Here is a 27287-nt window from a genome sequence, read left to right as displayed (position 1 = left end):
GCACGGGCATTTTCATGTGCACGAGCTCTCGGCTTGATTAGAAAAACCTGGTTCCACTTAACGAGTGGCAATCGACGTTCGTGGTACAAGTTAACTACAATCGAGCTTATCTGGTTTAGACAAACCAGATCAAGGGACAGATCCTGGATCTTCTTATACAACATTCGTGGTATACGGCTCTGGTTTGAATGTGCGTTTGTTTCGTCGCCTGGCGCCTCCCGATTGTGTGGAGTGTCTTTGCCGTGTTTAAGCACCGTGATTGGCCTGAAGGTGCGAGCACCGCCCAGCTGGGAAACGAGAGGCCATCACACGAAGCGACACCTCTTCATGTTACTTGACGTGTGCATAATCCATACATGACCTGCCCTCGGCTGCACCATGGAGACAGAGAGGACAGCAACAACAACAACAACGACAACAACAACGACGACAACAAAGCATTTGAATGCTGATTTGGATGTTGATTACCATCAGTTGCACCTTCCAGCACACAAAGAGAGAGCAGACATAACAACAGGAGACAGACAGACTACAGGGACTACAGATGGAAATTAGCCTGTGGCTAAATCTGGTGCAAAACAACTTTTTGCTCTCATTTGAGAAGAACGAATGTATTTTTCTACACTGTCCCTTTAAAGAAACTCTCTAAAGTAAAGTAAACTAAACTGGCAGGCAGAAAGAGTCGCACACAGAGAGACAGATGGAGACAAAGCACACTCAAACTCAAAGCCAGAGAGAGCGAGTGAGACGCTACAAACAAAATGACAAACAGTCGTGACAGAGAGAGGGAGAGACAGTGGAAGAGACATCAGACATAAAGACATGCCAACAGTAAGATAGTCAGGCAGAAAGACAGGGAGCTAGACAGACAGGCAGACAGACAGACAGACAGACAGACAGACAGACTGGCAGACAGACAGACAGACAGACAGACAGACAGACAGACAGACTTGCAGACAGACATACTTGCAGACTGGCAGACAGACAGACAGGCAGGCAGACAGACAGACAGACAGGCAGACAGACAGACAGACAGACAGACAGACAGACAGACAGACAGACAGACAGGCAGACAGACAGACAGACAGACAGACAGACAGACAGGCAGACAGACAGACAGACAGACAGACAGACAGACAGGCAGACAGACAGACAGACAGGCAGACAGACAGACAGACAGACAGACAGGCAGACAGACAGACTGGCAGGCAGAGAGACTGGCACACAAACTCAAACCGACACAAACTTGGAAACAAAATGAGCAAAGCCAGAAAGACTGAGTAAGTGAGTGAGAAGACTGGGAGGCAGACAACGACAGACTGCCACTTCTCATTTCCTCTCCAGTTTCTCTCCCTGACGGTCAGCACCACAAGTTCCGAGAATAGTCCTGTGTTTCAAGGCCAGGCCCCCTAGTTGCCCCTGATGGTCAGCACCACATGTTCTGAGAATAGTCCTGTGTTTCAGGTCCAGGCACACTACAGTTGCCCCTGACGGTCAGCACCACATGTTCTGAGGTCCAGCATGTTCTGAGGTCCAGGCCCGCTACAGTTGCCCCTGATGGTCAGCACCACAAGTTCTGAGAATAGTCCGGTGTTTCAGTGCCAGGCCCGCTACAGTAGCCCCTGATGGTCAGCACCACATGTTCTGAGGTCCAGGCCCGCTACAGTAGCCCCACATGTTCTGAGGTCCAGGCCCGCTACAGTAGCCCCTGACGGTCAGCACCACATGTTCTGAGGTCCAGGCCCGCTACAGTAGCCGCAGCGCAAGCATGAAAACACTAGGCTGCAGGCGGGGAAGGGAGTCGTCCTGGAATCTCAGTGGGGAACGGACAGAAATGCGAGGCATCATCCAGGGTGGGGTCCCTGTGAGGAAGCATCCAGGGTGGGGTCCCCAACCACACAGATGGAGAGAGAGGTCGCTGCTATTGGATGGAAAGTTTCCCTCTGGCACGCTCAGAGCTGCAGACACAGGCGTTTTGTCCCCCTTGATGAAATCAGAGGGGTGGGGTCCTGTGGAGTGGTGTCCTTTCACTCGTTTGTTTTTGTCTGTCCATCACATGCAATATCCGAGACACTGCTGATTGTGTTTTTATTAAACTTGTGGAAAGGATGCATCTCACCACTGCGCTTCGTCAATTTCCAAATGGCGCTGATTGGGGGAGGAATTAGATTGCTTATTTGGAAGAGCTTTTTATTTTCTCGTCTCCTTTTCGTTCGCTTGTTTGTTTGTTTGTCCATCATGGGCGATATCTCAGGCATAACAGATGTGATTTTATTTTTTATTTTTTTAAGCATTTGTTTATTGAGATTTTGCATATAAATCAAGGATACAATAGTACACAATATCAGCAATATAAACAATATCATCATTTCCCATCCCCCACACTCCCCCAACATCTCATCCGTCAAAAAAGAAAAGAAAACCAGTGCATTCCCTTCTAAGCAAAGTGTTAGAACAGTATAGCAGTACAGCTTGAGGATTGACATACAAATGTAGAGCATAGCATAAGAATAATACTGTGCTATCAAACACCTATAGGACGAGCAATGAGGGTTCATGAATCCAGAATGTGTTGCAAATCTTTGCTTTCAAGAAGATGTAGAAAGTGGCCCCAAATTTTGCAAACTGTATAACTGATGTGATTTTTAGGAAATGTAAGGGAGCGGGCATCCAGGTAGTGCAGTGGTTAGATTCCCTGCCTAAAACGAGGGTCGCAGGTTCGAGCCCCCGTGTTACCTCCGGCTTGGTCGGGGGCATCCATTAGGGATGCACGATATATCGCCAATCATATCGGTATCGGCCGATGTTAGCCATTTTTTAACATATCGGTATCGGTCCGATGTTGCAATGTTAATATCGGTTATCGGCATCGGCCAAAATTTTCATATCGGTGCATCCCTAGCATCCATACAGGCACAATTGGCCGTGTCTGCGGGTGGGAGAACATGCAGCAGAACATGCCCTTTCTATCTGTTAAATTTCTATGATTGTGCCCGTTGAGCAGCGCTGGAATCTTTCCCACACGTTTTGATCTGCCAAACATCTGAACCAAGATCCTCACTCAAATAGAATGGATGGGGCATTCCTCCCAGCTTAGATCTTTTGGTTCTGGTGCACATTCAGCAGATTGATGCTGAAGCCCACAGTGACTCATAGCTTTACATTACAGATCTTTCTCATTTAATCAACTTCTTCAAGGAAGAGCGTAACTCATCCTGTGTAATCATCAATGGCAGCTCATGTTCTATACATGTATACAGGATCTGGGAACGATGAGCGGAAAGATGATCCGTGTCTGAAGATGACTGACAGCTCTCTCTCTCTCTCTCTCTCTCTCTCTCTCTCTCTCTCTCTCTCTCTCCGTCTTTCCTCAGTGATATCCTGAACGGCTCGGCAGTGTGTGTCTACCGGATGGACGACGTGGTTCGGGCCTTCAAAGGGAACTTCCTGCATAAGGAGGGGCCTCAGTACAAGTGGGCGGAGTTTACAGGCAAGGTGCCGTACCCGCGACCAGGAACTGTGAGTTGATCATTCTCAAAAGCCTCTCTGATTCAGCGAAGGGTTGTTTTCTTAATAAGTCGTCACGACAGGTTCGAGCCCCTGTGTTAGGGCGTCCATACAGGCACAAAGGGCTGTGATGTGTGCTGGTCGTTGCACTATAGCGCCTCCTCTGTTCGGTCGGGGCGCCTGTTCGGGAAGGAGGGGAACTGGGGGAACAGCGTGATCCTCCCATGCGCTACATCCTGCCGGTGAAACTCCTCGCTGTCAGCTGAAAAGAAGCGGCTTGCGGCTGCACATGTATCGGAGGAAGCATGTGTTAGTCTACAAGCTCTCCCCAGAACAGCAGGGGGAATTGGCCTTTTGTGACTAATATATATATATATATATATATATATATGGTGAGTAAATTAAATCCAGAGCATTGATTCTCTCTCTCTCTCTCTCTCTCTCTCTCTCTGTCCCTCTCTTACACTGTGTCTCTCTCTCTCACACTCTCTCTCTCCTCCAGTGTCCCAGCACTACATATGGCAGCTACAGCTCGACCAGAGAGTATCCCGACGACGTCATCTTCTTCAGCAGAACCCACCCACTGCTCCAGGTCTCGCTTTATTACATTATATACTAATCTTATTATACTATATTTAAAGTAAGGCTTAGTTTATAGTGGAGCTAAAAGCAAACACATGACTGCAACCTTTGTGTGTTGCTGGCCTCATTCTCCGGCAGGGATGTTGTATTAAATGGGAGAACCCTCCATCAACATTGAGACTGGCTGATGTAACTTTCCATGAAAAGTTGAAAAATATGAGTGCATGAAGTAAATATTCACCTGAGACTAGAAGCGGTTTCGCAGCAGCTGCAAAACACAAGGCTCATTAAGGTTTGATTGATGGGGGTTTTGAAGGACGCTTCTTTTGCGCCGATCATCATTTTGTGTACTCAGCGTCTTTAAATGCGCCTAGGAAGGAAGTCACTTCTTCTCACACTTGATCAAAGCGTGACAGGCTTGACACTTCATTATATTTAAAATGTGTTTCTGTGATAAAGTGTGTAAGATGTTTTCCTTTCTTACTGCTGCCTTCCTTTCACCACCGTGTGTGCTGCACTTTGTCTACAGTAACATTTTTACCTCGGTCTGTCTGTTAGGGCATTCACAGACTAGTCGACTAGTCGACTAGTAAAACCATTAGTCGACACTGTGCTTAGTAGTCGACTAGTCGTTTAATTTTTTTTTTCTTTTTTTTTTTAATCTTTAAGAAAGAACATGAGGTATTTACATGACATACATGGACTATCATATCCCATATCCCATATCCCCCACAAAGAACATCAAAACACAACAAAACAAAACAAGAAAACTGCATAAGATACACAATAATCCAAGAACAAACAAGACTATTGGACAAACAACCAAACAAAAACAATGCATTCAAAGTAAATACATAGATCTTGCCCTGTTGGCAGCTAGGAAATGCATAGCTTTAAATTGGAAAGCATCCAATCCCCCAGCTGTAGTTCACTGTTGGAATGAACTCTCAAGCTACCATACGTTGGATAACATTTACTACAAGAGCAAAGGCAGATTCTTAGACATCCCCACAATATGGCAACCACATACAGAGTTTGACTTTAAGAACTTTTTATCCCAGTGTCATTAGGCTTATCAGGATAGGAGCTGAATGCATTGTTTTTGTTTGGTTGTTTGTCCAATAGTCTTGTTTGTTCTTGGATTATTGTGTATCTTATGCAGTTTTCTTGTTTTGTTTTGATGTGTTTTGATGTTCTTTGTGGGGGATATGGGATATGGGATATGATAGTCAATGTATGTGGTGTAAATACCTCATGTTCTTTCTTAAAGATTAAAACAAAACAAAAAACGACTAGTCGACTACCTTTAGCGACGACTAGTCGACTAGTAAAATTCACTAGTCGTGAATGCCCTACTGTCTGTCTGTGTGTCTGTCTGTCTGTCTGTCTGTCTGTCTGTCTGTGTGTCTGTCTGTCTGTCTGTCTGTCTGTCTGTGTGTCTGTCTGTCTGTGTGTCTGTCTGTCTGTCTGTCTGTCTGTGTGTCTGTCTGTGTGTCTGTCTGTGTGTCTGTCTGTCTGTCTGTCTGTCTGTCTGTCTGTCTGTCTGTCTGTCTGTCTGTCTGTCTGTTAGACCGAGATATCGGTCAAACCCTAAATAAAAGCCTATGATCATATATTTGACATTACATATATTACAGCTTGTGATTGTTAGATTCTTTTTTGGAGCATTTTTCGCCTTTATGAGACAGGACAGTAGGTAGACAGGACAGGTAGGGAGAGAGAGGGATGCCACAGGTCAGATTCAAACCCAGGCCAGCCCAGCTGTGGGACCAGGGCAGGGCACCTGTTGTTAAATTCAAAACACTCAAAGTTTGCACTGTTTCAGGAAAACGTGATGCCACTGGGAGAGCGCCCCCTCCTGGTCAGAGTGGGCGTTCACTACAAGTTCAGCAAACTACTGGTGGACAGAGTGGAGGCAGTGGATGGCACCTACGACGTCCTGTTCATCGGCACAGGTACAGGGGTTGGGGGGGTGGATGATTTTCTCATATTTAGCAAGCAATTTTCAGAGCTTTTGAAGGCGATACCTTCATTCAGCACAGTCCCTGAGGTCTGACAACATACTGTCTTTTTGAGGGAAATATGTGAAATATGAATGTGGGGAAAAAATCCACGTTCACATGGAAAACTGTGTTCATCTTTAATTATGGCACAGGAAAATGAGAGGGATGCTGCAGTAATTGTCTCTAGGTGTGTGTGTGTGTGTGTGTGTGTGTGTGTGTGTGTGTGTGTGTGTGCGTGTGCGTGTGCGTGTGCGTGTGTGTGTGTGTGTGTGCGTGTGTGTGCGTGTGTGTGTGTGTGTGTGTGCGTGTGTGTGTATACGGCTAACTAACCTCGACGTCCCATGCCGTCTCTCAGACTCGGGCCTGGTGCTGAAGTCCATCCACCTGCCCAGAGAGCAGGGTCCGAGCCCGGAGGTGACTCTGGAGCAGCTGCAGGTCTTCCAGGTACAGCAGAGTGTCCAGATGATCACGTCAGGAGGAGGCAGGTTCCTCCTGCAAGAGCAGTCAGGAACCAAAGAGTCACGATATTGTGCGATTTTTATCCAAAGCACAGTGCGTGAGTGTGTACATCAGGGGGTCGGCAACCTTTTTGATATGAAGTGCCATTTTCAAGATGAATGACTCGCACATCCACATTTTAATCTCCAGCAGATCTGTAATGTTATTCCATCCACACAAGAAGGCTGCCATCTTATCTAAATATCCAGAGTAGGCAGAGTAGAGTGGGTGACCGTAAATATCCGAAATAACAGGCCGCACAACTGCAAACGGCTGTGAAATAGTTAATTTGGCTTTTCAACATTTCTATAAATGTGTGTACATGTGTACACACACGTGTTGCCACTGTGTGCTGCCATGCCACTGGTTAACCCTTCCTTCGTGTACCTGCTACATATTTGGTATCTATACACTTAAAGCAGGACTAAACCCCCCAGATTTCTTGCAAAACTGTATTCTACTTGATTTGAAAACTCTGCAGGCAAGATGGCCGCCTATACTCCCTCCTTTAGCTGGCAGAATTCCTCCCCCATAAAGTAACATATCTTGGCCAATAAGTATGTAACATACAAAATAAAACAACCCGTAATATCTTCATTTGATGTAGAATGCAGAGGACATGTAACTGTTTAGTTAAACTTGCATTCCAGGAATATTGTGCTCTAAAGATAACGTTAGTGGCTCGAGACTGTTTCGTCCTGAAACCCACTCGCTTTGCGCCAGAACACAATTCGGGGGTGGTTTTGGCGTAACCTATGTGGGCATATCATATTGGACTTTAAATGAGGCCCACATTGCTCCCTCAGTCTAAATGTTTGCATTTTTTCTATGACCACAGTTCAGTGTCCTCAATTCAACCCTATTTGATTCCACTGGACACCCAAATTCAAAATGCAACATCAGACTCTGTATTCATACTGACTAGTGATGTCATCTATCCTACCTGATGGACGTAACGAGATGTAAGCAGCTTGTAACACACTTCTAACAATAAAATAAAAATAAATAAAGTTTAACATTCATTTGACATGCTTAATATCAGCTTTACACTGGGTCACTGTACATATTGAGATTGAAGTGGTTTTGAATCGATGGTACCAAACATTTGATTTAACTCTTGTAGTTTTTGAGCTACAGCTATTTCTGCCTCTTAATCATACTATTTAGTCGTTAGTCACATGGGTTTACTCATTTTGTCATTTTTCACAAAAACATTATTGGAAAATACAGATTCCTATGAACGACAAAAAAGGCGGATAAGAAAAACTTGCTTTGACCTTTTTGAAAAATGTCAATGGATTTGTGCTTTGTTCAGCTAGTACTTACAGTAAGTGCTGTGAAGGACATTCTAAAATTCCACTGTGGACATTCTTGTTCTCCAGTTGTGGTACGCAGCCGAGCCACACCCAGAGATCTCTCCTCTCCTCTCCTCTCCTCTCTCCTCCTCCTCTCCTCTCCTCCTCTCTTCTCCTCCTCTCCACTCCTCTCCTCCTCTCCTCTCCTCTCCTCTCCTCTCCCTCTCCTCCTCCTCTCCTCTCCTCTCTCCTCCTCTCCTCTCCTCCTCTCTTCTCCTCCTCTCCACTCCTCTCCTCCTCTCCTCTCCCTCTCCTCCTCCTCTCCCCTCCTCTCCTCTCCTCTCTCCTCTCCTCTCCTCTCCTCCTCTCCTCTCCTCTCCCTCTCCTCCTCCTCTCCCCTCCTCTCCTCTCCTCTCCTCTCTCCTCTCCTCTCCCCTCCTCTCCTCTCCTCTCTCCTCTCCTCTCCTCTCTCCTCTCCTCTCCTCTCTCCTCCTCCTCTCCACCTATCTCCTCCTCCTCTCCTCTCCTCCTCTCTTCTCCTCCTCTCCACTCCTCTCCTCCTCCTCTCCTCTCCCTCTCCTCCTCCTCTCCCCTCCTCCTCTCCTCTCCTCTCTTCTCCTCTCCCTCTCCTCTCCTCTCCTCTCCCTCTCTTCCCCCTCTCCTCTCCTCCTCTCCTCTCTGTCTCTCTCCCTGTCTCTCTATCTATCACTCTGTCTTATTGAGTGACAGTTTCAGTCTCAATTCAAACTCAATATCTCAGTTTTCTCTCTTCTCTTCCTCACAGCACAAATCACCAGTGACAGCCATGACACTCTCCAAGAAGAAGGTAAGAGACAAGAGGAAGGGGGGAAACTCACTTTCCAACTTTCAACCTCCCTCGTGTGCACACAAACACACACGCACGCATACACACACACACACACACACACACACACACACACACACACACACACACACACACGCCCCCCCCCCCCCCCCCCCCCACACACACACATCTTTCTGTCTCCTCCTTGTATCTCCAAGGACAGCTTCATCACCAGTTGCTATGGTTACCCTTGCTGAGAGCGATAATGAAGAGATGCCACACAGTGTATACACACACTCGCTCTCACTCACACACACACACACACACACACACACACACACACACACACACACACACGCGCACGCACGCACACACACACATGCACACACACGCACCACACACGCACACTCACACACACACACACACACACACACACACACACACACACACACACACACGCAGGAGAAATACACCTTGCATCACTTAACGCATAAACCTGTCTGGGGTCACGAAACAAAATGAAAGAAGCTCGGTCACCCAGACACACACACACACACAGATTACATAAAGCACAAGCACCACTGTGTTGCCTGCACACACAAACCACACACACACACACACACACACACACACAAACACACAACCACACACACACACACACACACACACACAACCACACACACACACACACACACACACAACCACACACACACACGGCGGATTCTGGATTGGCTGTTGACTGTGAATGTGGCTCCCCCTGTTTTATGGCAAATTGGCTGCTCTCTCTCTCTCTCTCTACGGCCTCCTTTTTCTCTCCCCATACCTCCCTTCTTTCTCCTTTACTTTCTCTCCTGCCTCTCCCTCTTCCTCTCTTCTCCTCCTCTCCTCTCCACTCCTCTCCTCTCTCCTCCTCTCTTCTCCTCTCCTCTCCTCTCTCCTCCTCCTCTCCTCTCCTCTCCTCTCGCTCCAGCAGTGGTTGTTTGTGGGCTCCAGGGAGGGCGTGTCCCAGCTGGGCCTGTACCAGTGTGAGCTGTACGGTCAGGCGTGTGCAGAGTGCTGCCTGGCCCGCGACCCCTACTGCACCTGGGACGGCCACGCCTGCAGCCCCTACATGCCCATCGCTCGCAGGTACAGTACGCACCACGGACTGGACTGGACTGGACTGGACTGGACTGGACTGGACTGAACTGGACTGGACTGGACTGGACCGGACTGGGTTTATCCCACAGACTGTAACAACAGATGGAGTAGTGAGTGTGACATCACCCATTGGCTTCTGAAGGGCAGTTTTGAAGCCTGGAGATCAGGTTTATGGTCGCCGCCATGTTGACATTTTTTGGAGCTGGAGCAGCCAGAGTGAGGCTGAGGGTGGAGTTTGGGTTGTCTCTTTGCTATTGGTCCATAAGGACATGCGAGCTGTCAATCACTAGTTTTGCATCCATTATATCCTGTTAATGACACAATTATTTTGAAAATTGTACACACGTTCGAAGAAGTGAAACTGAAGGGCGTCCTTCAGGTAGTGTAGCAGTAGATTCCCTGCCTACCAACACAAGGGTTGCAGGTTCCCGCACCCGTGTTACCTCCGGCTTTTAGTCGGGCGTCCATACAGGCACAGTTAGCTGTGTCTGCGGGTGGGAAGCCGGATTAGGGGTATGTGTCCTGGTCGCTGCACTAGCGCCTCCTCTGGTCGGGCGGGGCGCCTGTTCGGGGTAGAAGGGAACTGGTGTGAATAGCGTGAGCCTCCCATGTGCTACGTCCTGCCGGTGAAGCTCCCCACTGTCAGGTGAAAAGAAGCAGCTGGCAACTGCGCATGTGTCGGAGGAAGCATGGTGCTTGTCTACGGCTCTCCCCAGGCAGAGGGTGGAGCAGCGACCGGGGCAGCAGGTGGAGAGAAATTGGCCAAGTACAATTGGGGAGAAAAGGGGGGGGAAATCAGAAAAAAATAATGAAAATATGAAGAAGCGAAACTGAGACATAACCATGATTTAATGACTTGGGTAGAGAAGTTGGGTTGTGGTTCCATTGACTTGCATGGAGTTTGGCGGTTTGGAGTGTTTTTTGGAGGAACTGCTGCTGCCACTTCAGTAGTAGGCTGCTCACTCACTGGTGGTTTTGGCTGCTTGCTTTATTCAGCTGAATCTGATCAGATTTGAAGTGGGTTTTTTAGCTGCGACCAGCTGCTCTACAGCTCGCTCTGTCTGTCAGTCGGTTGGCCCACAAAAATGTCCCCATTTAGAAGTGACAGTGCAGTGCCCGTTCGCCCGCTGCTGCACAGACCGCTGTTTGCTTAGCTGTGACCAGCAGCTCCATTAGCTCTGTCAGTCCATTGGTTGGTTGATTGATGCACAAAAATGTCCCCACCCCTTTTTAGGAGGCTGACTTCCTGACTGCTCATAGCTATTGGGATTTGTTGTTTTTTGCTTGTTTTCCTGTCAGCCTCTACCTGACATGTACTGTATTTGACATCACATACTTATCAACAGTACTGTAGCTTCATGCTTCCTCTCATGGAGGCGTTCTGCACTGACACTTGTCTTGTAACTACAGTCATAAAAGTGCAAAGACCTTGAAGCCCACGGTGCAAGGTGGCCATTCAACCTTATGACACTTTAGGCAATGATTTGGGGGTACCCTTTTCCCTAGCCCTGCCCTTTCCCATCCCCTTACCACCACCCACATACCCCTAGCCCCTCCCTCTACCGACCCCTCAAACCGCGACTCTCTATATGACCTTCCCAGAGCCGTGTAGATAATGTAGAAGAGTCCCGACATCTCCATTCACTCCAATGGACCAGTTTTTTACTCTCAAGAGTTCCAGGAAGTAAGGTCCTGGATTAAGCAGCACTGTCGAGTTGCAGCAAAAGAGACAGTTTGTGTTGTACTCTGAAAGGGTTCCCCCCCCCCTTGAATCAAACATCATCAGCTTTATTTTAGCATGCAAAAGTAGCGCGAGACCCATTCCTGGCTGTTCATTGGCTAATGAGTCTCGCATTTTGGTCCTCCGCTGACGCCACTCTCTCTCTAGAGGACACTAGACCTTCCTATCCCCCTTTTACATAGCCCCACCCCTTTCCTGGTCCCGCGCCTCCCACCACCCACATCCCCCTAGCCACTCCCCCTACCCACCCCTTGAATCTCGAGTCTCTATAAGGGTGTGTTCCGATCGGCAAGTAGTTCCCGGGTATTCAGCCATATGACTTAACATGGTTGAATACCCTGTGCAGTCCACTTCTCTCTGAACTACTAGCTGATGGGAACGCACCCAGATCTTCCTATCCCTAGCTACAGCCCCTATTCTCTAGCCCCGCCCCCTTCACTAAACGCCCATGACAGTTTAAGTTCAAACTTCTTTCTTTGATCAAATGTGTGGATGTTTTCTGCTCCTTCCAGCTCGTTTTCCGAGTCTTTCTGTGTCTGCTGCAGTTTTCCTACAGCACCACTTTTATTCCCCAGTGTCTCTCTGAACAACAATGACAGCCATGATGACAGCTGATCAGGATCCTCTCCAAACACACTGATCACTTGTAAAAGTAACTATGTGGAGAGTTAGCATTAAAACTTTGAACACACTCTCTCTCTGTCTCGCTCTCTCTCTCTCTCTGTCTCGCTCTCTGTCTCTCTCTCTGTCTCTCTCTCTGTCTCTCTCTCTCTCTCTCTCTCTCTCTGTATACAGGAGGAACGCCCGTCATTTAGGAGAGGATGAGGACCCCCTAACTCAGTGTGTCAGACAGGGAGGTCAGTAGCTAACTCACTAAACACACTCCTTACACACGTTACTCTTATGCTGCGTTCAAGAGGGCTCGTGTTTACCGTGAATACGTCATAAATCCAAAATGGCGGACGCCATGGACGCTGATGCAAAATAAATGTGTTGACATTTTAGCTGCATGATAGAGCTTTTCATACTCTAGTCATTTTAGAATATGTCTGAGGAACATGTTGATATTCTCAACCCTCTCATCTTGTTTCCTCTGCCATTATGCCTTTGCATTTCCTGCATTAACGTAGTTAGCCGCTCGCTCGCTAGTGGTAGCTAAACTGTTAGCCTCGGTGGCTTCTAGTCAACTGCGCATGTTCACGACGTGACCACTTGAATGCCGAGCATGTCGTGTACACGACTTCCGGTCTCGTATTCACGGCCCTCTTGAACGCAGCAATAATCAACTCTTTGTACGGTTTGTTTTTAAAAGTTCAGATACCATCAGCGTGATGTCGCCTTTAGCAGGGAAGTGACACTTGAGCTGTATCACAATATTTTAGCGACAGGCAGCAAATTTGATGTTTGTTTCATCACAGCTTATCCACATACTGTAAGCATGGCCTCCATGGCCTCATCCACACAAACCATCTGTCTTTATCCCTGTATTATAGGTGGAGTTTCTACCCTTGCTATTAACAGTTTATATACCCTTAAATATACCTATAGGTCATGTCCTTTGGGAAATGGGTTGAGAACGTTTTCCAGCCACAGGATTTATGAAACCTTTTCAAGACCAATTCAATAAAATAAAATAACAAATGCAGCTGTTTTTCTTGGTTTCTGAAAAGTCGAGAGAGTAGATACTATACCCTTGCTATACCCTTAAGTTAAAATATAAAATACATGAGAAAATGAATAACAGTATGCATGGTATGCAAAATGTGGCTTTCAGCAGTAGAACATATGGAGATAATGTGGAAGAAGCAATGTTTTGTCTATAAGAGGACAAGGATAGAAGATAGAGAAAGCTTTGAATAAAATAAAATAAATGAAACTAGTATAAAGTTGAGTAACAGAAAACAGATGATCCAAACCTCCCCTCTCTGTGTCTCTGTCTGTGTGTCTGTCTGTGTCTCTGTCTGTGTGTCTGTGTCTCTGTCTGTGTCTCTGTGTGTCTGTCTGTGTGTCTGTCTGTCTGTGTCTCTGTGTGTCTGTCTGTGTCTCTGTCTGTGTCTCTGTGTCTCTGTCTGTGTGTCTGTCTGTGTGTCTGTCTGTGTGTCTGTCTGTCTGTGTGTCTGTGTGTCTGTCTGTGTCTCTGTCTGTGTGTCTGTCTGTGTCTCTGTCTGTGTCTCTGTCTGTCTGTGTGTCTGTGTGTCTGTCTGTGTGTCTGTGTGTCTGTCTGTGTCTCTGCCTCTGTCAGCCGGGCTGCAGGTGGAGGCGGAGCAGAGGGTGATGATGGTTGCCGAGGGCAACAGCACCTACCTGGAATGTCTGCCACGGTCCAGACACGCAGCGGTCACCTGGTACAAACAGGCTGGAGAGAACAGCCCTGAACTGCACCAGGTACACACACGCACGCACTCGCGCACTCACGCACCTAATTTAGACCTCAGACTTTTTATAAGTACAGCTAATTCAAATGTGTTTCCTTGGAAAAGCCACACCAACAGAGTCTCAGTTGAGTTTCATGAAAGCTAGAGTTTGATGAAATGAACTGATCTGAGATGCAGATTATGTGCTGTGGTCAGATTATGTGCTGTGGTCAGATTATGTGCTGTGGTCATAAATGATGAAACTATTTCAGTTATGGTTAGGGGTCATTTTTGGGGTTAGGGTTATGGTTATTTTAGGCTTAGGGTTATGGTTATTTTAGGGTTAGGCTTGGGTAACTAAAACAGTTTGTTTAAATTTAGGATTAGGTTATATTTTCTCATTTCTTTCAATTCTCTCTTTCTTTGTTCCCTGCCCTTCTCTCTTTCCCCCTTTCCTTTATCTCTGTGGCGCCCCCTCTCTCCCCCTCACTCTCTTCTCTCTCTCTCTCCCCCTCTCTCTCTCTCTCTCTCTCCCTCCCTCCCTCCCTCCCTCCCTCCCTTTCTCCCCAGGTGGTGTCGGGCGACCAGTTGGTGGTGATCGAGCGGGGCGTTCTGATTCGCCGGGCCGAGCTGTCTCATGGCGGCGTGTACCACTGCCAGCTGGAGGAGCATGGCTTCCACTGGACGGCCGTCACCGTGCGCCTGTCTGTCTGGAGCCCCTCGGCCAACCGTCTGCTGGCCTCCTCCCAGCCCTCCAGCCACAGCGCGGGGCCCGGCAGCCAGCCCTGGTACCAGGACGTGATGGCCCTCATCCACCCCGGCGACCTGGGCCAGCACTGCCGGGCGCTGGGGTACCGCCCGCCCCGCGGCGCGCCGAGACACGGAGGCACGGAGTCCAAGAAGGAGGCTCAGAGGGGGGAGAGGCACAGGCACGGAGGAGGGAGAGGAGGAGGAGGAGGAGGAGGAGGAGGAGGAGGAGGAGGAGGAGGAGGAGGAGGAGGTGGAGGAGGAGGAAGAGCGGCGGGGAGGAAGAGCCGGAGTAAGCCGCAGCAGAGGGCGCCGAGGAGCGCCTGAAGGCATCGCAGCGCCATTGACTTACACACCGAGACACACACACACACGCATGCACGCAAGCACGCACGCACGCAGACATTTTTGTTGACTTACACTAACGACACACACGCACTCAGACACACTTTCATTTACTACATTTACATCGACTGCGATAATCAGATTATTAACGTTCATTTAAATAAGACAATATTTTGATTCAGGTGTTTACTTGAGTTGCATAATAATATTCCATTCATATTCCCGTTGACTGTACTGTGCATGCTACAGAGCATATGTCTGACGCACGGCCACATGACGTACGTCCTGCGTCGCTTTCCCTCCTGAATTGAACCTGAAAGCCGTTCTGTCATGTTTCTACCATGTTAGGGACAATACGAGGAATCGGCGTGACGTCACGACAACATTATGTTGGGACTTAGCGGTGGCGGCCATCTTTTCTTTTGTCAACAAGTTGTGCAACACTCCCCGGAAGCTAGAGCATGCGTCGTCAAACAGTTTGACGTGTCGCAAAATGCTGCGAAAACTCCCGATAGGACGTCACAGTGCGATGAAGCTGTATACGTGTCTACAATGCAGTTCAGTAATGCGCCTAAGATCGCCACGTCTTAATTTGACTATTGCTTACTCCAACTATGACCTTATTCCGGTTAAAGTCATCACAAAATGTTGTTTACATGGCAGTATTCACAGTATTGTCTTAAACTGATTAAAATTGGAATATTGCAGTCCATGTAAACATAGTCATTGAATTAAACACTGAGAAACACACACACACACACACACACACATGTACAGAAACAGACCGCGCATGCACGTGTACTTATAGGTTACTGTGACCAACATCCACACTAAGCTACACACAAACACACACACCTACAACACACACACCTACAACACACACACCTACAACACACACACCTACAGACTTCATTCACAGCAGGTTGTGGACAGGCGGGACTCTTTGGATGCTCTTTGGATCTTGGACGTTGTGGAGAAACAGACGATGGTGGTTTGTTTGGATGCTTGAGGCTGCGTCACACATTGAAGGAAGGAAGCGCGGCACGTCCGAATCACTGAGAGGACCACTGACTCTGAGGACTTCTGAGAGGAGATTGAGGATGTGGCCAGTCTCTTTTTAAGCGTAGGAAAAAAGCTCCGATCCAAATGTATTATATTTAAAAAAAAACGACATCCTGCTCTTCTAAAATATGACTGCTGCTTTAAAGTTATTAGCTGTCGTACCGTTTTTTTGAGAATGTCATAAATAACGATTACGCATCACTTTTAACCCTTAAATGGATATATCACGTTTTGGGATGACACCCTTATGATTCACCTACTATGAGTGTGTTTTGTTTGCCTGAAATGTTAGCTTCTCCGCGTAGCGTAGCGTAGGTGGGGGTCCGACCGCACGACGACAGACGACGACCACAAGAGACTGACGACGAAAGGAAAGGAAAAACATGGAGACGGCTTTGATGAGGTCACGGATCCGGATCTGTGCCGTTCCCATACTGACAGAGAGCAAGGGGAGGTTTCCCCTCGTGTTTTGCTCGGTATGGGCGTGATAGAAACTTAGCGGTGAGGTTCGCAGGCCGTGTCCGACATTGTCGTCGTATCACGGCCACAGTGCAGAAGGTACAGGAAGATGGGTCAGTGTAGATATACAGGAGGGAAAGACTCTTAAAGTGGACTGAGATGATGATGACCCAGTGAATTGGTGTCATAACAACTCCATCTATTTTGGACTGTTTGTTTGGCTTGCCTGCAGTCTCACACAATGTACAGATCTAGTAAAAAAACAAACATGTTAAGGTTCATTTGTGCCAGACAACTTCAGTCAAATTCCAGAAAAAAGGTGTTTTGCTGCTATTTGATGAAAACCTTCCACCGACAAAAAATACGCTTTTTCAGGAACAAAGAAAAGAAGGCTTCTACTGTTTTCCACCTGACGTTCATGTCATTGAAATTGTTGAATGTGTTTTCAATGGTTTTAATGGGTCTGAGGGTTGAAAGCAGGGCATGAATTTACTACTGTACTATATCTTCCAAACATAGTTTTGTCTGGTGATCCTGTTAGTACCATCAGCCACTTAGGCAATGGAGCAGCATTATGAACAAATCATATATTTTAGCATGTAAAACGTGAACGTGACTGGAGCTCCTCTGTGTCTAATGGACAATTTGTTTTGTTTCAAACCCTGGTGAGATGTTACTCTGGTCACACTGTACCTGGTGAGATGTTACTCTGGGCACACTGTACCTGGTGAGATGTTACTCTGGTCACACTGTACCTGGTGAGATGTTACTCTGGTCACACTGTACCTGGTGAGATGTTACTCTGGTCACACTGTACCTGGTGAGATGTTACTCTGGTCACACTGTACCTGGTGAGATGTTACTCTGGTCACACTGTACCTGGTGAGATGTTACTCTGGTCACACTGTACCTGGTGAGATGTTACTCTGGGCACACTGTACCTGGTGAGATGTTACTCTGGTCACACTGTACCTGGTGAGATGTTACTCTGGGCACACTGTACCTGGTGAGATGTTACTCTGGGCACACTGTACCTGGTGAGATGTTACTCTGGGCACACTGTACCTGGTGAGATGTTACTCTGGTCACACTGTACCTGGTGAGATGTTACTCTGGGCACACTGTACCTGGTGAGATGTTACTCTGGGCACACTGTACCTGGTGAGATGTTACTCTGGGCACACTGTACCTGGTGAGATGTTACTCTGGGCACACTGTACCTGGTGAGATGTTACTCTGGGCACACTGTACCTGGTGAGATGTTACTCTGGGCACACTGTACCTGGTGAGATGTTACTCTTGTCTGGGCACACTGTACCTGGTGAGATGTTACTCTTGTCTGGGCACACTGTACCTCGTGAGATGTTACTCTGGTCTGGTCACACTGTACCTGGTGAGATGTTACTCTTGTCTGGGCACACTCTACCTGGTGAGATGTTACTCTGGGCACACTGTACCATGTCAACCTTCAACACGCATATCATATGAAAACTGAATAGATTTCCTGTAGTGTTTTGATATATGGGAACGAAAATAAGTTTTAAAGAGCTCTGTCTCATGAGACTCTACAGTACAGGGTTTTTTTTCTCAGAATGAGCCATGGGCTCGTCTTTTGCTGGATCCCAACAGGAGAGGATATATATATATATATATATATATATATATATATATATATATATATATATATTGCTGATCCCGAGGCTCCAGCTGATAAAGAAACCTCCTGTAAATCAGGAGGAAACAAAAGTCAAAGTGGGCCCAATGTAGCCTAGGTAAACCCAGCCCCCACGTGACCTGCTCTCTCAGTTCCCAGTCACTAGTGACTGATAACAGGTCTGAGAGCAGGTCACGTGGGGGATGGGTTTACCCAGGCTAGGCCCAATGTAGAGAAAAGAACATTCATGAGCAGAAGAGGGAACTTAAAACACAAGTGGCGTCGAGCGGACTGGAGCCCGCGGGAGCTGAGAGACGTCAGTGTTGTCGGGGCGAGGCTCTACAGTAAATTGTGATTTTCTCTAAATGTTTAAATGTTAAAGCAACACGACTTGTTCCGCCTCTGTTGAACTTTCTTCTTAGTGGTATTTATGTGTTTAATTTGGAGTGAAGCGGCTTGTTTCACCGGTTGTGAGGTTGGAGTGTTTGGGGGGGAAAACGCTTTGCGGCCTTGGTCCGGTCCGCAGTTCACCCATAACCTCTCGCAGACCGCACCCTTATTACACTCTGCATGTGTGTGTGTCTTTGTGTGTGTGTGTGCATGTGTGTGTGTGTGTGTGTGTGTGTGTGTGTGTGTGTGTGTGTGTGTGTGCGTGTGTGTGTGTGTGTGTGTGTGTGTGTGTGTGTCTATTTGTGTGCCCCTCTGAGTGTGTGTGTGTGTATGTGTGTACTTTAGTGCACTAACAGTGCACGCCTGTGTGTTTGTTCGACGCATGGGAGAGAGAGAAGCTGAAATGAAAGTTCAGAGGCTGACGCAGTAAATTTGCCAAATAAGAGAGTTAGGACACTTTTGATGCTGCTGGAAAAATAAACCAGGCGTCCTCCTCCTCCGGCCCCGAGCGGGGAGAGCCCAGCTCATAGAAAATTAAAATGGGTTCTTCCACCACATGAAAGGAGTAGCCAGCTATTTCTGTGTGTGTGTGTGTGTGTGTGTGTGTGTGTGTGTGTGTGTGTGTGTATTGTGTGTGTGTATTGTGTGCATGCATTCGTGTGTGTGTGTGTGCGTGCGTGAGTTGTATGTGTGTGTGTGTGTGTGTGCGCGTGCGTGTGTGAGTTGTATGTGTGTGAGTGGACAGAGAATGTGTAAGGGCCTGTTCACACAGCAGTTTTTGATGTGGAAAAGGCGCTGGCTGCTGGAGCGCTTTTTGTGAGAAGTAAAAAAAGTGAATCATGATCACGTCACCTGATGTTAGCTTAGCAGCTGCTAGCTCGCTACTGTAACTAGCTGTTAGCTCTCCTAGCACACAAGCAAAGGCTTACCAGATATTTTCAATACATGTCAATACATACTGCCTTTAAGATCGCTGTTACAGTAACGTAATGTAAATTCACTCGTTACAATGTCCTATCTGTAGGCCCTATGTGACTATATGTACTTTGGGTCTACTTGCATGCATATGTGTGAGCATCTGCAAGTGTCCAATCCAACGGTGTGTGTGTGTGTGTGTGTGTGTGTGTGTGTGTGTGTGTGTGTGTGTGTGTGTGTGTGTGTGTGTGTGTGTGTGTGTGTGTGTGTGTACACACTATAGTTTGTCTTTTATCTGTGATTTCCTGCCGGAGTGTGAGAGCGTGAAAATGTATGTGTCAGAGCCAATTACAACCTAACCTAAAAAATATCAAAATAATCTAAGCTTTTGCGGACATAAATCTGTCTGAATGTGTGTGTGTGCGTGTGTGCGTGTGTGTGTGACTGTGTGCATGGCAGAGCTCCTAAAATACTTTTTTTTTTTAATGGTGGACCATTTTCAACATTGAAAGGCTGTGCTGCAGAGCCTCTCCTCCCTCGTTACAGACCCTGATGTATTTCACTGGGCTCGGCTGTATTTACGTCTCTGTGTTCCTTCATGAGTTTCCAGAATGAACCCAAACTGTCTCCGACTGATCCGCTCTCGTGTAGGAGACGTTCTTTCTGTAAATATGTATAAAGGTCTGCTTTCAAATGAGGACTTCTGTGTTCTGTGGTTTATTTCCCCCTATCAGAAACATATGCACCACCTACACACACACTATGGGCACATTCATATCCGAGGGATTATAAGAGCCATTCCAGCGATATTATTTTTCATACACACAATCCATCACTGTCTCCATTCATAACTGTAATAATACCAGTCAATATTAAAGCACCATATCTCTTGCATGCCAAAGGAACCACATACTTCCTTATGAAATGTAACACAGCTGCAACAACAGCCAAGGAATCTGATTGGTCAAAGATGAGTTCCAATCGTGCCGATAACCAGACGATCCACGGTTTGTTGGTTGCAATGTCAACTCAGAAGCGAGTCAGCAATCTGCTTTTATTTGTATTTTGTATTTAATCTTTATTTATCCAAGGAGGACCATTGAGAGCAAGCTCTCTTTTTCAAGGACGCCCTGATTATAGCATATATAACTATTACAAACTTACCGAACTTCTGCTGGACGGGGATCTAAGGCCATGTTCACATTACAGGCAAATCTGATTTGCTGATAAAGTCATTAATCATCATTATCTTGATTGGTTTCCCAAATCTGATTTGGGAGTGTGTCCGCCGCACTGCCACAAATCTGATTTTCAAGTCGGATCTGTGTGTCCAGACCTAAACAGCCTATCTGCATGGGTTGCTATGGTAACGACGTGGGCGTCAGTAAATACGTACGTTGGTGACGTGGTTTTCCTGCGCAGAAGCATTTGATGACGAGTTGCGAGTGACGTTCAAATCAGATTTGGTGGATCTGTACGTCCGCACTGAAATCACATCAGTCGAAAGCAGATTTGAAGCAGATTGGAGACTACCTCCATGTGGTTAAATCAGACTTTGAGCATCCAGACTCATAAAACCAATCTGGATAAAGTCATGAATAGGTCACTAAAGTTCACAAATCAGATTTGGCCTCCTAGTCTGAACATGGCCTAACACCATTCTTCTAGAACCAATTCCATCATTTGGTGTTATTCTTCTAGAACCAATTCCAATTTGGTGCTGGCAAATGCTGTAGAGGTTTCTTGCACAACTTCACCTATACTTCCAAGGTGCAGGGAGAAAGGAAAGGTCTCAAAGGTCAGAACCTCCACCAACTAATTCATTAACTAAGTTGTTTTCCTTACTACAATTGTTAGAAAATACTCAAATGGGGTGGTGGCTGGGACGGTCATGGTGGCTTACCTTATTGACATGGTCATCAAAGCGTTCACTGACCTCTCTTGCCCTGTGGATGGAGGACTTGTCCACCTGGAAGATTCGACTTTCTATAGATTTCATCTATAGAAATGCTTCAACTCAACTCAACTGTCATCACACGGAAAGACTTTGTATTCATTAATCTTTACCTTCCTCCATAAGGGGTTCAGAAGACCCACCACAGCATGTCAGGAACATTCACCCAACACCATAACACAGCCTCAGAATCCTTCACTGCAGGAAACATCTCAACTTATTCTGGCATTTGCAGCTCAGAATGACTCATCCGACCATATGGCTTCTTTTCCACTACTGAGTCGAGCGATGCACCACTTCACTCACAAAAGTGCCTTTTAAGATGGTAATGAGGGGTTTGTGTCCATGCAGTACGCAGGCTGCTTCTCTCTCTCTGTGAACTTTTCTTGGACTCTTCTGCATGAAACGGCCTGCTGGTTTCTTAAGAGAGCTGCCTCAGAGTTTCTCTGTTTTCTTCTCAAACTCATGCCAGAGAACATTTACAGCATCATGGTTGACGTATATCTAGATGTGCTTCTAGTTGATGATGTCACTCCCTCAGGCGTCCATGCCACTGCCACTAGCCAGAAGTGGGGACTTGAGTCACTTGTCTTGAGCTTGACTGAGTCAGACTCCAGTCATCGAATTGTTCATGAAGAGAACAGAAAGGAATTGAGACTTGAGTTCTGGTGACTTGGGACATGACTTTGACTTGAACTCTGATGATTTGAAAAGGTTTCTAAAGTCTTGACTTGAGATCTTGTGTTACAGTATGAGGTGACCATTGAAGGTACATTTTTCTAGGAAATAAATGTAATCGGATTTGAATATAAAAAATACAAGAGAATTAAAAATGTATTTTCTTGCATTTGGGCTACTCTATGATGCATATGCTATGGGGATTAGCTAACAAGATGAACGCATTTTCACTTCGTTGTGATTTTTATTGTACTTATACACACACATCTGATGGGCAACACGTGCTTTCAGTTTGCTTCGTGTCCGTCATTTTTCCAAATGTTTCCTTAATTGTGGCAGTTTTGCACCTCAAACATCTCCTCTCCTCTCTCAGTCATTTCTTATTAGACGAGAAGTCTGCTAAGGGTCACGGTGGTTATTGGACATTCTGCTGAGTGAGACGATGGAAACTATTGGGTCTTTGTTTGATTCCAGTGACCTAATTCTCTTGAGGTAAATGACTCTTTGATGTTTGACAGAAAGGGAGAGGGAACAATTGAACAAGCCTAGAAGCACCATGGCCAGAGAGGAGGGAGAAGCTGACCATGATTGATGAGTGGCACAGATTTGACATTTTACAAGACCTTTAGATGTGGCAACATGGTGGCTTTGACTCCTCTCTTCTTCTCTCAGCAGAGGTTGTCATTTCTCACCGCATTCAAAGGCTTCCAAAGCCACAGACGCTGGCCTGCCTCCCACTACCGAGGGTAAACCGAGACTTACTCATGATTAAAACCCCTTCCAGTCATTCATCATCCGTTTAAATAATTTCAAACACACTTTTCGAGCTAATACTGGTTTCTAAAGCCAAAGAGGAACACCAGTTACACATGTGATGTCTGATTGAAGCAGACACAGCTGCTGTGAGTATTGCCCTAGTTTCCCTGCTTTCCCTCCTTTCTTCCTTGTGTTGAGGATCGTAACCAATGGAGATAATGAGAGAGAAGAAGATGAGCTGTTTCCAGATGATGATGATGATGATGATGATGATGATATCACTGTTCAACTGTTCCCCAAAACAAGAAGCACATGAAATTGTTTTTGTATCTTGTTGTCACCAGAGATGATTTACATTATAGTCTAACTATGCTTCAAATAAACACGATGTGTGTGTGTGTGTGTGTGTGTGTGTGTGTGTGTGTGTGTGTGTGTGTGTGTGTGTGTGTGTGTGTGTGTGTGTGTGTGTGTGTGTGTGTGTGTGTGTGTGTGTGTGTCCGCATTTGTGAGTTGCAACATTCATTAAAAAAAGAATGTCGCTGTGTGGCATAGTGACAGTGTGACATTACTCATTATCATTACTCTTTCTTTCTTTCTTTCTTTCTTTCTTTCTTTCTTTCTTTCTTTCTTTCTTTCCTTATTCAATTAAGACTAAGACAAAGTCCTTGTATGTAATCTTGTGGCAATAAAAGTGATTCTGATTCTGATTATTTCCTATAATAATTATTACCTATTTGTTTAGTTGTTAAAATGTATTTTTTATTTTATGTATTTTATGTATCTTAGTTTTAGTTCAGTTACACTTAGTTTAGTTTTAGTCATTTCATATTAATTTATGTCGTTATTTCTGTATTCATTGTGTGTGTGTGTGTGTGTGTGTGTGTGTGTGTGTGTGTGTGTGTGTGTGTGTGTGTGTGTGTGTGTGTGTGTGTGTGTGTGTGTGTGTGTGTGTCTCTGAGGAGTCATACAACACACACACACTTCCCTCCAGGTGTTGTGAACGTCAGGCGAGGCAGACACACAGACGCCTGAGTGTAATGTGGCTGACACCTGTGGCGTGAAGTTGAAACACTTCACCACATAACATTTATAACGGATTTATTTATACGCCACTTTTCAAAACAAAGTTACAATGCTGCTTCACACAAAGTATAAAAGTAGAGACATCAAATGCATCACTCATAGAGAAAAGTAAAACAAGATGACGGAGCAATTTGAAGAACAACAAGGTCTACATACAGTAATTAAGGTAGAAACAAGCCTAGCGTAAAAAAAGAAATAAAAGTGTTTAAATAGTGAATGCAAAGTGGCTGCTGAAGGCTAGTGAGTGAACAGACTGACTCTTGTTATCTCAGAAGAAACTTAGTCCTCTGTCACTTTGTTGGGGGACGCGACACACAAAAACCAAGGTTAATGGACAATAATGAGAAATAATGTCATAATATTGTTTAATTCTGATCTGGAAATCCTCTTGTTTGCATCTCTCACCGGGAGGTCACAGAGGTCACGGTACAGAACAGCACCCCTAGAGCTCACTGTCTTGCTCCAGGACTCTTCAGCAAGGCAGCTCAGATGGTTGCTAATAAGAGGTTTTGAACCCAGATCCTCAGGTTGAAGAGCGGTCTCTCTGCTCTATAATTTGCAGTATGAAAACAACAAAGCAATCCGTGTATTTTATACGCATCTAAAATATATTTAACCACCATCCTGGTAATTATTTTTAATGGTCCGTGGCTGGTGGGTCATGTCAGGTCCTGGTAGGGAGGGGGCAGCTCAAAGCCGGGGAGTATAGGGGCCATGGAGTTTGTCTCCATCTGTCGGAAAGACACATAAATGCAGGAGGAAACAAAGTGAGATCTGTGAATTAAACCAAATAAACACACTCATGCAGGAGTTTAATGTTTGTTATATACACAGCAAGCACTGCTCTAAATATGTAACGCTAGGTATGCATTAAATGCAAAATAAACAAACCGCGTCACTGGGTGGAAACTATGGGTGGAAACGGCAATGGAGCATGAGCTTGAGTCAAGGCCGGATTAACCATAGGTGCCCTCAAAAAAAAAAAAAAAATTGGTCGGGCTCATGTTGGGCTCCACAGAACTATGACACAAATCTAAGACCAATCAGGACAAAATAAAATTTGTTTCCAAGAAGATTAAGTCTGATGATTTAGTCTCATTGGATGTCTGTGGGCAAGTGGTGACCAGGGGCGTGGGAAGTGGGGGTGCTTGTGGTGCTGCGGCACCCTCTGCTGTTTTGTATTGGAAATGTAATGTCAATTATTTTTTCATCATTGTAAAGCCACAGCACAGTGAAGAGGATATTAATGTGAAGATTAGCCTCTTCCTTTTGCTCTCAGAGTGCATCAGATTCATGCATTTTACTTTAAAATGTACAAAATTTCTTTGTCCAGGAAACCCCCCAGTCAGACTAATATTTTTATCCTGCTGGTGCTACCTGTTTGCAAAGCCTAGAATCGCCTATGAGTGAGTGAGAAACTGAATCTCAGAAACTGAATAACGACATAATAACAGTATAATACTAATGTTAATTTCAAATGAGATATTCCTCTAAATATGGCGAAAAAACATCCAAACATCCGGACGATGGGTAGGGGGCTTCAGTGCCCAGGGGCCCCTGGGGGTGTTAATCTGGCTCAAGCTTGAGTGTTTCACTAGATTCATAGTATGCAGCATAACATATTATGTTGGAAAATAGTTGGCATCAGCATTTTCATTCAATTTAAAATTTCATTCAAATCTATCTAAATATTTTTTTGCCAGGTGGAACCTTTGGGATATGTACCACAAATTCCACGGGGAAGGATTTTCAGAACGCACTCGCTAGTTGCTTACATTTTTCTGGATATAAACTGCTCTGGTAGGTGTTTTCTGAATTAAATTACACTTTGTGGGATTATTGTATCACTCAGACGGCAGATAACTGTAAAAGTTACCGTAATATATCCTCTGTTGTGTGTCCATGTCAGACAATAACGAGCGAGCTGTGAAAACATTTTAATTCTGGGGCCTAGCCAGCTGACGTTAGCTGTGTGCGCTAACATCAATCAAAAACAGCGTTCATCTGACTGGCTGTTGTGTTGTTGATACCGAGCTAGCTAGCGGTAGCGGCTAATGACAGCAGTGACGTTATTATCAACTTATTTGATGCTGAGCGCGGTTTATCTCCCGTTCATCCATTCCTGTCTATTTGACTGCTTTATCCCATTTATTTATTATGTAGGCAATGCACAATGCGAAGAACCTCTGTTCTTCCAGAGTTCCACCTTACGAATCCTCCATTACTGCATGAAGGAAATGATGTGGTTCGCTAACGTTAACCGATAGCAAAAACCGCTAACTGTTCAAGCTAGTGATGGTAAACTATAACGTTACGTCATCTCATACTCAGGCTAATAACAGTCCTCAACCAGGAAATGGTATAAGCGTCCCTCACAACAGTAACTATTATGGCTGAATAGCAAATGTTGCTGTCCAAAATCATAAGGACGGTTAGTTAACAATGTGAAATGTTTGTAAGGATGCAGTCTTCAAACTAGAAAACCTACAGAGTATTAGAACAGAACACCACACTGCATTTCAGTGCAAGACTGGAAAGGGAAGTTCTGTCCTCGAAACTGCAAGGATAAACAAAGAGAGAATAGTGACAGCAGCGCAGGAGGAACTGAAACTGAGTTGCACATTAACTGTTCTTTCAGTTGGCCCAGTTGCACAAAGCACCTTTCCCTTAGAGTCAGAGTTAAGGTGTCCATACAATTGTATTGGTTGCACAAAACACCCTTAAATCTTGTGCTTATGTTTTCCTTAAAATCTTTAACCTTTTGGAGAAGATTTAAGGGTGTTTTGTGCAGCCAATTCAATTGTATGGACACCTTAACTCTGACTCTAAAGGAAATCTTAACCTAAGGTGCTTTGTGCAACTGGGCCGACCCTCCACCCGCACGCCCTCCTCAGAATGGAAACCTGCCAGTTCCCAGTTTTCATGAAGCCTTTCTTTCAGACCTGATGAAGCCTAGAACCACAGTGTTCACACAAATCTATTTATTGTAGGTTCAAAGAAGAGCCATTAAAGATATAAAAACAATGGAATGGATTTGAAGCCTTTCCCCACGCGGAAGAATACTTTCATTGTTATATATTTATATCCCTGCTCTATTCACCTTATATTCCAACACAGGGGTCAGTCAGTTACTTCCTATTGTGTTTACACTTCCTGTAACAGTACAGTACTAGTGAGCAGGTAAAACAGACGGTGTTTTGAGCAGGAAGTCATAACACAACTGGGTCAAGTGGGCGGGGCTACATGAGGTGAATAGCACTGCTATAGATTGGTAGATTTCCAGTAACATTCTCTCTTGCCTTCCCTAGCAGGTGGAGGG

General features: G+C 45.7%; 1 protein-coding gene across 1 annotated transcript in view; it reads left to right on the top strand.

Annotated features, from left to right (window-relative positions):
* Positions 1–14999, top strand: part of LOC310781379 (semaphorin-3B-like) — a gene marked incomplete at both ends in the record, with an annotated part of 101091 nt that extends 86092 nt beyond the window's left edge. The window contains 9 exons of the mRNA XM_083641993.1: positions 3375–3519; positions 4010–4099; positions 5915–6044; positions 6448–6536; positions 8670–8711; positions 9661–9818; positions 12367–12428; positions 13814–13956; positions 14496–14999. Coding sequence (XP_083498119.1) covers positions 3375–3519; positions 4010–4099; positions 5915–6044; positions 6448–6536; positions 8670–8711; positions 9661–9818; positions 12367–12428; positions 13814–13956; positions 14496–14999 — 1363 coding nt within the window. The remainder of the gene's footprint in view (positions 1–3374; positions 3520–4009; positions 4100–5914; positions 6045–6447; positions 6537–8669; positions 8712–9660; positions 9819–12366; positions 12429–13813; positions 13957–14495) is intronic.
* Between the last annotated feature and the right edge of the window lie 12288 nt (positions 15000–27287).

Source organism: Poromitra crassiceps, assembly GCF_964638095.1.
Source record: "Poromitra crassiceps genome assembly, chromosome: 8".
Taxonomy (NCBI): domain Eukaryota; kingdom Metazoa; phylum Chordata; class Actinopteri; order Beryciformes; family Melamphaidae; genus Poromitra; species Poromitra crassiceps.
The sequence above is the reverse complement of the archived record's forward strand: the minus strand, read 5'-3'. Positions and strand labels throughout refer to the sequence as shown.